The sequence below is a fragment of the Apodemus sylvaticus genome, chromosome 9, assembly GCF_947179515.1.
Source record: "Apodemus sylvaticus chromosome 9, mApoSyl1.1, whole genome shotgun sequence".
In the NCBI taxonomy this organism is placed as follows: domain Eukaryota; kingdom Metazoa; phylum Chordata; class Mammalia; order Rodentia; family Muridae; genus Apodemus; species Apodemus sylvaticus.
Genome location: NC_067480.1, coordinates 113,799,542 through 113,814,495, shown reverse-complemented (window position 1 = coordinate 113,814,495; position 14,954 = coordinate 113,799,542). Strand labels below are relative to the sequence as shown.

Genomic DNA, 14,954 nt, shown 5'->3' with positions numbered 1-14,954 from the left:
GGTTCAATTGGAGGTCAGCATGCAGAAGAATGTGAATTGATCCATTCTTATCTCCTTGTACTAAGCTCAACTCCAAATGGATCAAGGACCTCCACATAAAACCTGACACACTGAAACTAATAGAAAAGAAACTGGGGAAGACCCTTGAGGACATGGGCACAGGGGAAAAGTTCCTGAATAGAACACCAATAGCTTATGCTCTAAGATCAAGAATTGACAAATGGGACCTCATAAAACTACAAAGTTTCTGTAAGGCAAAGGACACGATCAAAAGGACAAAACATCAACCAACAGATTGGGAAAGGATCTTCACCAACCCTAAATCTGACAGAGGGCTAATATCTAATATATACAAAGAACTCAAGAAGGTAGAACCCAGAGAACCAAATAACCCCCATTAAAAAGTGGGGTACGGAGCTAAACAAAGAATTTTCACATGAAGAACTTCAGAGGGCTGAGAAACACCTTAAGAAATGTTCAACATCATTAATCATTAGGGAAATGCAAATCAAAACAACCCTGAGATTTCACCTCACACCAGTCAGAATGGCTAAGGTCAAAAACACAGGAGACAGCAGGTGTTGGTGAGGATGTGGAGAAAGAGGAACACTCCTCCACTGCTAGTGGGATTGCAAGATGGTGCAACCACTTTGGAAATCAGTCTGGCAGTTCCTCAGAAAACTGGGCATGACACTTCCGGAGGACCCTGCTATACCACTCCTGGGCATATACCCAGAGGATTCTTCAGCATGCAATAAGGACACATGCTCCACTAAGTTCATAGCAGCCTTATTTGTAGTAGCCAGAAGCTGGAAAGAACCCAGGTGTCCCTCAATGGAGGAATGGATACAAAAAATGTGGTATATTAACACAATGGATTACTATTCAGCCATTAGAAACAATGAATTCATGAAATTCTTAAATAAATGGATGGAGCTGGAGGACATCATACTAAGTGAGGTAACCCAGTCTCAAAAGATCGATCATGGTATGCACTCACTGATAAGTGGATATTAGCTTAGAAACTTGGAATACCCAAGACATAATCTACATATTAAATGAGGTCCAAAATGAATGGAGGAGTGGTCCCTGGTTCTGGAAAGACTCAAAGCAACAATAGAGGGGAATTCCAGAACAGCGAAGTGGAAAGGAGTAGATGGAGGAACAGGGGTAGGGAAGAGGGCCTATGGGACTTGTGGGGAGTGGGGACCCAGAAAAGGGGAAATCATTTGAAATGTAAATAAAGAATACATCGAATAAAAATAAATAAATAAATAAATAAATAAATAAATAAATAAATAAGTAAAATTGGTTGAACCTGTGTATGAGACGTACATGTTTAATGTGATCGTGTTGGAATGTTTTGTTAACTAGGATGAAGTGGCTTTCATTACCTTTTTTCATTAGTGTTGGTTTGAGTCTACTTTGCCAGATAATAGAACAGGAACATCAGCTTCTGTTCTTGTCCCATTTGATTGAAAAATTTCTCCCATCCTGTCTTTCACTGTGAGGTACATTTCTCAGAGGCAACACATAGATCACTCTTACTTCTTGATCCAATATATTAGTTTGTGTCTTTGAGGAACTGACACGATTAATATTCAGAGTTTTAATCCAAAGGTGTGTACTGATCCTTGTTACTTTGTGGTGGTTTTATTTGACCTTGCTTTCTTGCTTAACTTTTACTCTAGCATAGTTTTGTTTTTGTTTGTTTGTTTCTTTGTTTTCTTTAAGACAGGGTTTCACAATGCTGCCCTAGCTGGCCTGGAACTTGCTATGAAGACCAGGCTACCCTTGAACTCACAGCCTCTGAATCTTGGATGTTGGAATTAAAGGTGTGACTACTACCCTTTTTTCCTGTGGCCCCATGGATGAGTTTGCTTTTTCCTTTAGTCTGAAAGATTCCTTCAAATATCCTTAGTCTGTTTTATCATGGAAAGCTTTTATTTTTCCTTCAGTTGTGACAACTTTACAGGATACAGTATTCTGGTTTGGAGATATTATCTTCAGAATGTAAAATACATCATTCTAAGTCCTTCTGGATTTTTAAGTATGCTTGTCAAATCTGCTGTTCATCTGATATGCTCTGCTTTATACATGATTTGATGTTTCTTTCTTCTTGCTTTCAATACAATTTCTCTATTCTGCATATTTAGTGTTCTAGTTATAATATGATGGAGGATTTGTCTTTTGGCCTCTGTTTGGTGTTCTGAACAACTCGTCCTGTATCTAGATTGGCATGTCTTTTACTGGAGAAGTTATGATTCTTTTGAAAGAGGTTTATATTCCTTTAAAATGAGAGTTTTCTATTTCTTTTATGTCTACAAGAAGTCCAGCTGCCTCGCCTACAGCTGAGCTCTCGGTGGCCAGTCACTTTTAGCACTTTGGTTATCTGGACGACTCTGCAGTTACTGCTCCATGGTCACGATGCCTAGTGGTTTTGTCCCTACATGGGTTCTTGGATTAAAATAAGAGCCTCAGGAGTGTACAGCAGACACTTTTACTGCCTGAGTTCTCTCTCCAACCTATCCATTATATACTTATATTTCATTTTTTCAGTGCTTGAGAATCATGTAGGCGATGCTACTTAATCTTAGTATTATTTAAATATGCTATTGAAATTATGTCATTTGAAGTTCCCCATTTCCGTTGCAAATTTTCCTCAGGCCAACTTTGATTCAGGAACAGCTTCTTTTAGCATGTAAATGTAGTAAAACCTTGTGCTTTCTGGAGCTGCTGTTTCCCTCTTCTGCTGAACCCTGCGTATTGAACTGGCCCACTATGCTTTAGCACGAACAGATTGATGTCCTTGCATGGGGCCTTCTGCTTTGATCTCCCTCCTTACTCTGTTTTATTCTGCTAAGATGTTTTAGTTATGTCCCACTGACATTAAACCCCCCACCCCCATCCCAGCTGAGATCTGTGCCCCACCTTCTAAAGTAGATTCTGCCACCACATCATTAACTTTGCTTTTGCCTTATGCTGGTCACCTATGAGCACAGGAAGTATGATAGTAAAGATCCTACTTTTGTATGTGTTCACATAAATGTTGTCTTTCAAAATTATCACCTTAAACTGAACAATCTGCTGTTCTTCCCAATGTTCTCCTTTATATATGACTTGATGTTCCTTCCTATGTTGTGAGCTGTATAGTTGCATGGTGATTCCCTCCCTCCATTTGACTCAGTTCAGTACCATCTATGCCTTTGACTGCGTGTTTTTGTCATTTGGAGACAAATAGGGGAGAACATGAGGAGAGAGATTATTTTATACAGGTTTTTACAGGTTTCAGTGGCTTGCTTCTTTGGAGCTGTCTTAGTAATCATAACCCAGTTGTACTCCAGAAAACCACATTAGAGCAAATCTAATTACCAGCTCCACAGCTTCTAGCACACAGGGAATGAAGGTTTTTGTTTGTTTGTTCCTGTTTTTTAATGTTACCTTTACATGGCATCATTCAACTCCATTTTATTCCCTGAATGCACTTAAGATATACACCATATATCTGCAAAATGTCATAGAAAATAGAGTATGTATTTATTATGACAATTTTCTGATGGATGTAAGGTATCTAAGGAAAGAGGACTTTTCTGATTCTATCTCAGACCCTAAGACCTAGAAGAACATGTGTTTCTGAAGACTCTTTGTACGTGTTCCCTTAGGATATACAGTTTGACAGGCACAATGCAGTACCAGCTGCTACAGTACAAAATCCACCGATGAGCTCAGCCTTTCCTGTCACTATTGCCGGAAGCAAAGTTTTATGGGTCACTTTTAGGAACCTCTGGCTCCACACTGTTATTTTCTTTTGACAAGAAAGAGTTTGCCTATTTGATACGATGTAGATCTTTTGCTATAACTTATTCTTTCAGTTGATAGTGTTTAGTTCTTAAAACTCAGCAGAAAATTCCTGAACTGGAAATGACTTACAGATGGAGACATGAAAATAGAGTCACAGCCTTCTGTCTGTTCTTCCCCCCTCAACCATGCAGACACCCCAACCACTCAGTACACTCACACAATCTGAAGATGGCAGTCCTTTCTTCATAGATCTTCAAGCAGCCTTCGTGTTTCTATCTTCTGTCAGGGTTGTTATGAATGTGAATCTCTCTGCCAACACTGAGTCTTATTAATATTCAAACTTCTGAGAAGAAAAGTACCTCAGAACTCACTGAGCTATGTCTCAGGAGAAGCCATCCCCAGATTATGACAGAAGAGACTTATTTAAGCATTCTAACTACCTTTTGATAACTATGATCAGGCAAAATGTTTTTTCTGGAATTATTCCCATACACTTTGTACAGTGATGCCTGCTCATTTCTGCTGTTCCCATTGCAGTGTGGTTTGTCCTAAATTCCAACGATTAGCAACCTCTTCGTGATAATGTGTCCTCTATCTTTAAAAGAAAGAAAATGCGTTCGACCCTAAGAGAAGTGTTGTCGGTTCACTGGCGTGTTTGGGATTTATCATTTTCTGGCCTTGCAAAAAGAACAGCTAAGGCCAGACAACTTCCTAAGCCCCGCATTCATAGAAACGCAACTATTTAATGTCAAGACACACCAATTAACAGCAAACCAGTTCTTTAGCTCCAAGGGCGCGAGCCCACTGCTCCGCCCACCGCGTAGGACTAGGAATGCGCAAGCGCCGTGCAAGTCGCGGGCGAACCTTGACGATCCACGCCTAGCTTCCAACGCTGCCCGATCAGCGAAAGCTAGCAAGCACATTGGGCTGCGCATGCGCGCTCCGCACCACCCACTATGCCCACCCTTTCCTTGTTGACAGACACCATCCTGAAAACTCAGGCATCACACTGCGCTTGCGGAAAAAGGAGAAGGGCGGGGCGCAGCTGTGGGCGGAGCAGGAGGCCGGGACCCAGGCGCGCGAGCGCAGTGGTTTAGCCAGCAGGAAGCCGGGCGTGCGGGGGTGGGGCTGGCGCACGGGGGCGGGGCTCGGGCCGCCGCGCTTTGTGCTGCGGCTGGCCGGCGCGGCAGGCCCCGGACCCGTGCGGTTCCCGGGCATGGTGAGCAAGGGGCTGCTGCGCCTTGTCTCTTCAGTCAACCGCAGGAGGATGAAGCTTCTGCTGGGCATCGCGCTGTTCGCCTACGCCGCCTGTGAGTGCGTGCACGGTGGGCGGGAGCCCATTCATTCCCGCGCGGCGGGGAGCGGGCCCTGCGGCCGAGCGGCAGGCTGTTCAGGGCCGGTAACCGGCTCACTGCTTCCACGAGGCTGAACTTGTGCTGTGGAGCCGCTGGCCGCTTTGCTTGAAGCCCGCTTTCGCGTAGGCCTGGCGTCGGACTGGTGGCCAGTGTTGGGGCCTTTGCCCGGGACGCGGTGGTCACGTTCCCCAAGCTGTAGACACTGCGGACTCGGCTAACCTCACTGCGCCCGCCAGCTCTTACCGACCTGAGCCGCTATGCTGTCCACAGCATCCAGGGTTAGGGTGAACCTGCAGAGTGCGGCTTGGGGACATCCTTAGGGTCGGTGCCGATTAAGTAGGATAAAAATACTGTAGCCATTGGCAGGGTCCCTTCTCCGACTCTTTGCTCCGCAGGAAAATTACTCAGCAGCCGAGTGTTGCCATTCTCCGTGTGGAAGCCTTGTGTGGCCTTGCTCTGATATCCTGTCGCACACTCCCCTCCCGCCCCTCCTGGCGTCACCAGGTACTCCTCCAGCGTGTCGCGGAAGGAGGCACAGCATAGGGGGCAGGCGGGGAGGGTGTCATTGGATCCTTAGCCTGGATATCTTGAGGGACCCTCAGCTTCTCAGAGGAGGCAAAGACCAGGTTTTGGGGTTTTGTTTGTTTGTTTTTGTTTTCGAGTTGTGCAACTGGGATATAACAGCTGCTATTAATACTTTACCAAGTAAGTACCAACGTTGGGCTAAAAATAGCTCTCAGAGTGAGCTCCTTCTGAATCCTGGCCACCCAGGCAAACATACTTAAATGAAAACTGCTAAGTGATTAAGTTTCCAGGGTCTGATTCCCAGGTGAGTTGGTACTTCGGGAAGTGAGTTCAACTGATGGGATGCAGGGGTTAGTAGGATGCAGACTGGCAGCTACAGCTCAGCTGTTCCAGGAGGAGGAGGAGAGGAAGCTCTAGAAAGGCTTCTGGTTGCTAGGAGAAGTTTCAGATCTGGGTCGCTTGGTAGATCTGATTGGTTTCTGCAAGGAAGGAAGAATTAGCTTCAAGTGTGATCTGTGTTTAAAAAAAAGGTGATTAAAGAAAAAGACCTCTTACAGCTGAGTAATTATCACTGTTTTATTAGTAATGCCTAAGCTAGCTTGAGAGCTAAACTGTATGTATAGGTAAGATTCTTATCCCGCCAGGAGTAATATAAGTAAATATGGTTATTAGTATTGTTTTATGGGTGAGAAAACTAAAGATTAACACCTTTATCACTATTAGAGGACCAAGATTCATTCCAGCCCAAAAGACAGTGATCTAGGTCTAGAAGTCAGGTCTTTGGATAGCAGTTTCAGGGTTGATTTACTTAAGGAGGGATACCGAGGTAAGACACAGGTGTTTAGAATTAATGAATAGGGAATTTATGAAGCCATATCAAGAGCTTTAAACCAATCATTCATTTGACCAGTGTCTTTCACTCAGTCTTTAACATTGTCAGTTGTTGGCAGTACAGAGTGCAGAAGCATCATGGTTTTGCCATACATACCGAACATAGACAAGAGTTCAGCACACTCTTGAATGCATCGGAATCACCCAGTGGGGCTTTCAAACACTTTGTTCTATGTTCACATTCAGCAGGTCTGAGATGTGGCTTGATAATTTCCATTTGTAATAGCTTGGTTTCGGGAGTAGTTTCTTGTTTGTTTGTCTTTTATTTTGTTTGTTTCACCCTGTAGTGTAGGATAACTTCAGATTCTCAGCAACCCAGAAGTCCTCCTGAGGGAGACAGTGCTTTGAGAAACATTTGCTTGGAGAGAGAAGGTCATGAATCCATCATGTAAAAAAAAAAAAAGGTTAAGTTTACAAACTGATGTGATGGGAGGGGGTGGGTTGGATTCCCCGAGAAGCCAGGATGTGAGCTGAGAATGAAGGATATGTAGGGTTAACGGGTTAACGGGAGAACCCTCTCCAGAAAGAGCAGCACTTGCAGAGGTCCTTGGCACTGAGGATCAAATCGTAGTCTAGTAATGCATAGAAGAACAGTGTTCTGGGAGTGTGAAATTGCAGCACAACAATGAGGCTACCCAGGCAGCCAAGGACTAGAGTAGGCAGCTCAAAGAATCAGTGCTTAGTATACTGTGAGGACTTAAAAGCTGGTTGGAGGCCAGGCAGTGTGGCACATGACTTTAATCCCAGCACTTAGGAGGCAGAGGCAGGCGAATTTCTGCCTACAGAGTGTAGAGCCAGCCTGCTCTACAGAGTGAGTTCCAGGACAGCCAGGGCTACACAGAGAAACCCTGTCTCAAAAAAACAAAATAAATAAATAAATAAATAAATAAAATTAAAGGCTGGTTGGAGTCAATATTAGTAATGAGTGGTAGCAGTAAGCCTGAGTTGCTTTGCCACAAAAATGATACAGAGCTGCTGATTGGTTGTAATAGAATGCTGAAAATGTAGTCTGGCGGCACCTGTGATTTCTTTTAAAATAAAATATCTTTTATTATTTGACAATCTCACATGTAAACAATGTTTCATATACACCACAACTTACTCTTTCCTCTCCCCTAGATACCCCAAACCCCTCTTTTTTGTTGTTAGTAATCCACAGAGTTCAGTTACTGTAGCCTGTTGAGTGTGGACCCATCTTGTTGGCTTGATCTTAGGTAGGTAACTGCAGCTGCAGTGAGTTCATGGTTACAGTGGTTGTGCTGAATCCTGAAGACAGTTATTTCACAGAACTCCTTCCCATCCTTTAGCCCTTTGGTTTGTCCTTTCCTCCTGTTCTCTAAGATACTGCCTGATGTTGAGGGTGGGGTGACTAGAAAAAAGCTAGGAAGCTATAGTCTTGCTTAGAGCTGAGCACTTGACGGACTGATTGTCAGCAGTGTGACCAGATCTCTTAACTGCAGAGAGAAGCTGCTCAGGCCAAGGTTGAGGGCAACCCTAACCCGTGGGTCTGAGCACACATATTTAGAATCAGTTGGAGAACATATCTTTTTAACAGAGCAGAACCACACACAGTATTAGGTTTGGCCCTGGAACCTGCTTCTGAGCCATAGCCTTCTAACCAGGTTTATAGCACTAGGTCTTTCCAGTCTTACGGGGCAGGCTTCAAACCAACCCAGGGCAGTTGGATTACCTTCTATAAGTTTTGGGACCTTGCAACACTGGCACATCTTGCTTGGAAGGTTGGTATTATAGCAAGAGGGTTACCTGCAAGGATACCATCCAGGATGTATCTCCCCTAGGAGCCTGCGGTAACACCTTTACCACTTTGAAATGTAGTTAACAGGGAAGATGATGTCATATCGTTCCCAGCTTGAATTTTCTATGTCCTGCAGCCAAAGTGTGTTGTCTTTAGCAGTGAGGTTTTATCATCTAGTTCTGGTATGCCTGTGTTTTTCTAATCTCTGTTTCTCCTTACTAATAATCCTACTCTCCTGTTATAATAGAACTTCGCTGTCAACCTCTGTGTAACAATACACAAATACTCCCGGTTATGACACCTTCACTTTTAGTCATATATATATATATATATAATATATATATATATAATATATATTATATATATATATATTATATATATTATATATATATTATATTTTTTTTTCCTTCAGCAGAGCTCAAGTTGTCTGAGCCCTCTTCTTTTCCCAGCCCTTGCTCTTGCTGTAGTAGACCTGTTGTCCCTGCTGTCATGCAACTTCTGTGCTAGGGTAGTTCATATCTGTCATCCTAGGCTGGCTGTACATTGTACTTGAATTCTTTCTCCTAGCCTTTGCATCAGGCTATGTAGTACTTAAGGCAGCACACGTTGAAAAAAAAAAACCGAGTTAATCCCCAAGGGAATCCATTGAAATTCACTGCAACCTTCCATGTAGCTGGCACAGGTTCAAAATGCGTACCCATAGTGCTTTTGGTTTTCAGCATGGATAGAATTGAAAAAGATCAGATGAGTTTTTGCACGGCTTGTAGTCAGATAACCTCTGCAAGGCGTGTAAAGTCAACAGCTTCTTCTGCTACCGTCCTCCCTGTCCTCCCTGCACTTAGCAATAGACATCTTACTTCTGGATCATAACTTTTTTTGTTGTTTTGGTCTTATTCTACTTCTGAATTTTATGCTTCTTGGTTGTTTCAGAAGCAGCTGAAATTCATGACTTCATTCTTTGGAACGTGATTAGGTGTTTGCTTTCTTTTCCCTCCGCCATACACTTGCTCACCCCATCCCCATGGCCACACAGTATATTTGAGATCATTTGGTGTGTGTGTGTGTGTGTGTGTGTGTGTGTGTGTGTGTGTGTGTGTGTTTGTCTAAATGCTGTTGGACAGTAGCCATGCCCATGTTTTTGTTCTTGGCTATCTTTCTTGCCCCCTTTTAAATGTACTTTCTCTCTGTGTATTATGACAGTTTACTTTTTTTTTCCAGTTGTTTTTGTCTAGACTGTAAGTATTAGGACATCTTGTGTTGGCAGCTTCCAGAAGTGAGTTCTGGCCAGCCTCACTGTTCTCATCTGCTTGACTCTACCTCTAATCAGGTACTTTGACACTTTATCTACAATTCCTTTCTTTGCCTTATATTTAGAGATCGAGTGAAGGTAGAATTCCAGGAAAACATTTTTTTTTCTTCAGGATTTGAAAGCATTTCCAATTCCTTCTCAGCTTCTAGTATCGTTTGAGAAGTGTGAAGCCAGTTCTAATGTTTCTGGAAAATGCCAAGCTCTACCTTGTGCTCCTGATAGGCACTGTTTCCGACCTACTTCCTGTTCTCTGATAGCACTTTCTTCCTCTCTGCTTGATGGCCTTGAATAGTGGCCATGGCCATGGCTTGCCAGGGACAAGGCAGACATGCTGACCCTCACCTTTGGGTCAGGGCACTGATGTGAAAGTAATCTAAGTTTGTGGGTCTCTCTTCATCTGGTTTGGCAGTTAGGCATGGTTAAGGTGATGGAGCAACTTAATTCTGCTCCATCTTGTCTTTGAGACTGGCCACTCACTGATGTGCTAGGCTGGCTGGCCAGCAAGTTCATGGATCCTTCTGTTTGTCCCTCCCTATTGTTGGGGTTATATAAACTTGCACTACTGTGCAAGCTCTTTTACTTTGGTTCTGGGAATCCAAATTCAGGCTCTTCATGCTTGTGTGGCAAGCACTTTATCCATTGAGCCATCTCCTCAGTCTGCTTTTATTTGTTAAATATAGAATCCAGTAAAGATGTATGTGCCACATTTAATTTGGTTGCTCTGTCTCATAAATTTTTGGGATGATCTTATACACACATATATACACACAAGTGTTTCTTATGACATTTCCCATTTCTGCAATTTAAACTCCACATCAGTTGTCCTGTACAACACTCCAATTTTGGATTTAACTGATTGCTTCATTGTTGTTATTAAATTTGGCCATACATTCTATTCTATACATTCTACTAAGCATATAGCTCAGTGGCATAGTGGTTGTCTAGCAGCAAAAACAATTATCTTAATTAGTGCTTGCAAATTAATATCCATCAGGAGATAAGTAATGTTGAGTTGGTTCTTCTGTTGGTGACCCAAACCTGATGGATTGGAAGCGCTAGCGGTCACATTGCCTCACTTATAAGTGCATGTCCCAAACGTAACTAACTGTAAGGTGATTCTTGAGGCTGCAAGTATCTGGATCTCTTGCCTGGTCTACTATTTATATGGGAGGTTTGCAGGTGGTGATTTTTTAATTTAGTTAATCCTTCTGCACTTACTGTTACCTTTCTGGAATGAACTTTGTGACCTTCACTTTTCTCTCAATCTCTTTTAGTTTCTAGTAGGTGACTGCTGTTGCCAAAATTAGTTGGCTTTAGAGCAAGAGAAATATATTCTGTCATCTTGTTAAGATTGGTGAGGGGAATAAAATGATGTGTGAGGATTTGTGGAGGCCACCCGTTTTTATTGATGTGTAGTAATCCTCTGAACAGTACTCTGTTTTTCTGGACCAGTATCCTAACAGAGGGGGTAGGGTCCAAGTGCAGCTGATAGGCCTCTGCCCAGACTTCCACCAGCTTTGGGAGACGTGGCCTAACCTCAAGGATGTATTTGCATTTTTTAAATGCAAGTGTGAAAATGGGAATCATAGTTTCCTTTTTGTGGACTTTTAGATTCTTTTATAAAAGTACTTAAAATAGACTCAAAAAGAAGTTCAAGGACCATTTTATTAGAGAGGAAAACAACAGGGCAGGCAAGCTATAAATCCCCACAGCTACTGGGACGAGGGGATCGAAGAGAGGAAAAGAGAAAGTCATGAAAGTAGGTGAGCTCAGTGGTGGAGGGTTGTACATAACTGCACTGCGGTGGTGATGGGCTTTCTTCAGACAAAGAATGAACAGTATCTTCAGTTGCTTAGGATTTGGGCCAGTATGTGGAAATAGAGAGGGGGAGAAAGAAGTTACAGTTTATGAGTTAGACTGCAGAAAGTAGGCAGGCTTTGTAATGAAGCAACTTGAGGGAGAGTGAGGAGGCAGAGGCAGATTCTTCAGAGATAGTAAAAAGGCCCAGAGTGTCCCAATTTTGACCAGAGTTCAGAAATCAGAGAGGGAAAACATTACACTTTAGTTAGAACTCCAACAAGCTGGCTGGTTTAGAGGGCTTAGCAGTAAGGTTGCATAAGTACCTGCATGGAACGAAGGACTCTCATTAAAGGCTTAGTTATTGTTGTCACCTTTCATGAAGGGTGAAAGGGTGGTCTTCTGGGCAGGTGGTTGACAGGCCCATTTGAATTAACTCTTAAGAAAGCAAGCAACAGTGTCTTTGTAATGTATAATTTGGAGGAAGTTTGGAACGGCCAGTTTCTACATAGAGCCAGAGATGGGGCTTAAACTTTCTTCTAGTGGCTTCTGAGATTATGTCAGTGCTGCCTAGCTAGCTACCTTTGGTGGTTTGAATGGGAATGGCTCCCATATAGATGGTAGAACTGTTTTGGGGAAGGATTAGGAGGTGTGGCCTTGTGTCAACTTGTGGATGAGATAGATGTAAGCACTCAGCAATTACTGTTTCACTCACATGTTTGCCTGGCTGCTACCATGCTCCCAACTATGATGGTTGTGGATTCATCCTTTGAAACTATAAGCTTACAATTAAATGATTCCTTTTATAAGTTGCCTTGGTCATGTTGTCTTTTCACAGCAATAGAACAGTAACTAAGACACCATCTAACACTATTCCTCATAGTTTTAATCTGTACTTTTCTTGTTTCAGATATTTGAAATCTGTCTTTTCTATTTCTCAACGGAAATATGCCTTTTCTGTTGAGTTTTTAATACACTTTCATTTGTTGAGAGTCTATATTGGGCTGTTAGCTGCCCTTTGTGTTGTAAATGACAGTGTCTCAAGCTTGGTATTATAGAATACAATATATTTGTTTTTGTTCTGGGTTCTTGTCACAGTTGTCCTAAACCCTTGGAATATTCTGAGTGACAGGAATGTTTTCTGCCCCCTTTTAACATACTCAAGTTTATGCCAGTGAGTTGGTTTAGTCTGGAATCCAAGTTCCCCCAACAGGCTGGCCATAAGAAAAACTGCCATTGAGCTAGAAGTTTCATCCCCACTTGCTGGACCTGAGGGTGCTGGACCCTGAGCTTGGTACAGTGAGATTTGAGTTTGTTTGTTGGGTTGGTGAAGCTGCTCAGAGCGCATTGGAGAGGGCATGGACTATATACCCAGTTCTTCTAACCTTGGTTTATCTCTGCTTCATTTGACTTTCTGGTTATATACTTTATAAACAAACAGGCAAATGATTAATTATAAACAGAGTGCTCTTGGAGTTCTGTAGCTACTCTTACATTGGGGAGGGGGGTCATAGGAATTCCCGGTTTGCAGTTGGTCAGATGAACAGGAAGCCTCAGATCACAGAAGGTTTTCGGATGAGAACAGCTCCATAGGCTAAAGCCCTTTGCCTGCACGGTCCTGGTGGCAGAATAAATTCTTTTGTTGGGAATCCAGTTTGGCATTTAGAGAGTTGGTGAGTGGTTTCCTAGAGTGGAAAAAGTCCACACATTTGATATCAGAAGTAGGGTTTTATCAACAGTCTCCCGTTTCTCATGTCATTTTTTAGAACTTGGTTAAGCTAGAGTGCCAAGTGCCTCAGAGGAGCAGGGCCTTCTCAGTACAAGGCAACATTCAGATGATGGACAGCATTTGGATAATAGAGTTGAAGGTAAAGGGAATCTGAACAAGCAGGAGGCCAGGCATGAGGAGTCTGAGTTCTTGGGCCCACAGAGGTAGTACTCAGAAGATCGGGGGCTTGGTGAAGAACCTCATATTGGCCTCTCTGCCTTGAATGTTTCCTCTTGTGGGTGCTGCTGGTAGTGGTAGACCTACTGGGGGTTTTTAGCCCTGGTACAACAGGCCATAGCTGTGGACTGTCCATGGTCTGACATTCAGATGAGAAAGTGGAACCCTGGGAAGTGATTGGGTCATAGCATTGGATGTCTCATGAATATTAATTTCCCAGAGAGCTAGTTTGCAAGTCCACCATGTAACTATGTGTTAAGAACATGTTATCCATGATCTATGAGCTCCCATAAGACAAAAGCCTGTTTATCCTTGTGGTTTCTAGCCTCTGACCTGTATAAAATATAGTTATTTATAAGTCACAAAGTCTGTGGAACTTATTTAATAAGTCACAAAGTCTGTGGAACTTGGTCACAGCTACTTGAGCTGACTCACAAATCCAGGAATGTTTGTTGTAAAGTCACAGGGCTCTCATGAATAAGCTTCTAGTTACTGAGACAAGCCACTAGATGTGTGCACTGAACAGACCTTTGTCTTTTAAAAATGTCTTTATATTCTGCAAATGTGATGGTTTTAAGAACACTTGAGAGAGTAGACTTGACCATCAAGGGAAGGAAAGAACATTTTAGGACTCTCCCTTTGGAATGTGATTTCATTTGTCCTTCAGGGAACTCTAACTTGGGACAACCCTTGCTATTTCCCTTACAGAATGAAATGTTACACTTTATGTTTTCTAGGGATAAATAAATTCTTAAAACCTATTGTGCAAAAAGGCCAATATGTTTAAAGAACTGAAGGCTTTTATTGATGAGTAGCATGGAAGCAAAGTCACTGCTGGGGTGGGTTTCACACTAAGGGACTTGCAGGCCAGAAGGGCAGCTGAAGTTCTGCTCAGATTGACTTTCAGATTTACTGACCAGTTTCTTTTGCCTTCCTGGTTTAGCTATTATGAGATTCTTTAACCAAAATAAATAAGTAAAGTAGAACAACAACTGAAAACATTTGGCTTCTTCAAAGAGCCCTTTTTTTCAAAGGGAATCTGAATATGCTAGAAAAGAAAAACAGTGTTGTCAGGGTGTTGAGATCTTACAGTGGAATTTTTAGTATCTTTGAGCATTTTTATAGCATTTTCAGTAACCAAAAGGAGCATGACAATTCTCATTGACATGACTGTAGGTGCTGGGGTCTCAGTTATGATTTTGTTTTGAAGAAGGGAGAAGGCAGCTAGGTTATGCCAGCAGCAGCAGGCATAGGTGTAGGGTGGCTCAGCTTTAATCCTACATCTGAGATGCTCATTGGAGCTAGTGACAGGCAGGCCTTGTGGGATGACCATGAACTAACTGTAAAGGGTCTTCTAAAGGAGACTCTACCAAGCTGGGATCTTTTTCTTTCTCTTAGTTTCCTTTGCAATTGTGTAGTTTACTTTTAATTCCCTGTTCTCTTTACTCCAGTGTACCTTAATTACTTAAAAAGGAGCTGCAGTGGCTATCTTGGATTCTTAAAATGGTGCAGAGTGCCTCAATGAGGCTCTGTGCCACTTCAGCTCCCCACACCCTGCTGTGTTCTTTACCCCTG

General features: G+C 42.7%; 1 protein-coding gene across 7 annotated transcripts in view; it reads left to right on the top strand.

The window, feature by feature from the left end:
• Nucleotides 1-4,935: 4,935 nt before the first annotated feature.
• Uxs1 (UDP-glucuronate decarboxylase 1) overlaps nt 4,936-14,954 on the top strand; it is an 89,157-nt gene continuing 79,138 nt past the window's right edge. For 4 of the 7 annotated variants that reach the window (XM_052193291.1, XM_052193288.1, XM_052193290.1 and 1 more), the window contains exon 1: nt 4,953-5,111. In XM_052193291.1, the coding sequence (XP_052049251.1) occupies nt 5,018-5,111 (94 nt within the window). In that variant the 5' untranslated portion in view covers nt 4,953-5,017. Of the gene's footprint in view, nt 5,112-14,954 lie in introns of all 7 variants that reach the window. The other 3 variants (XM_052193293.1, XM_052193292.1, XM_052193289.1) reach the window with 3 other exon arrangements.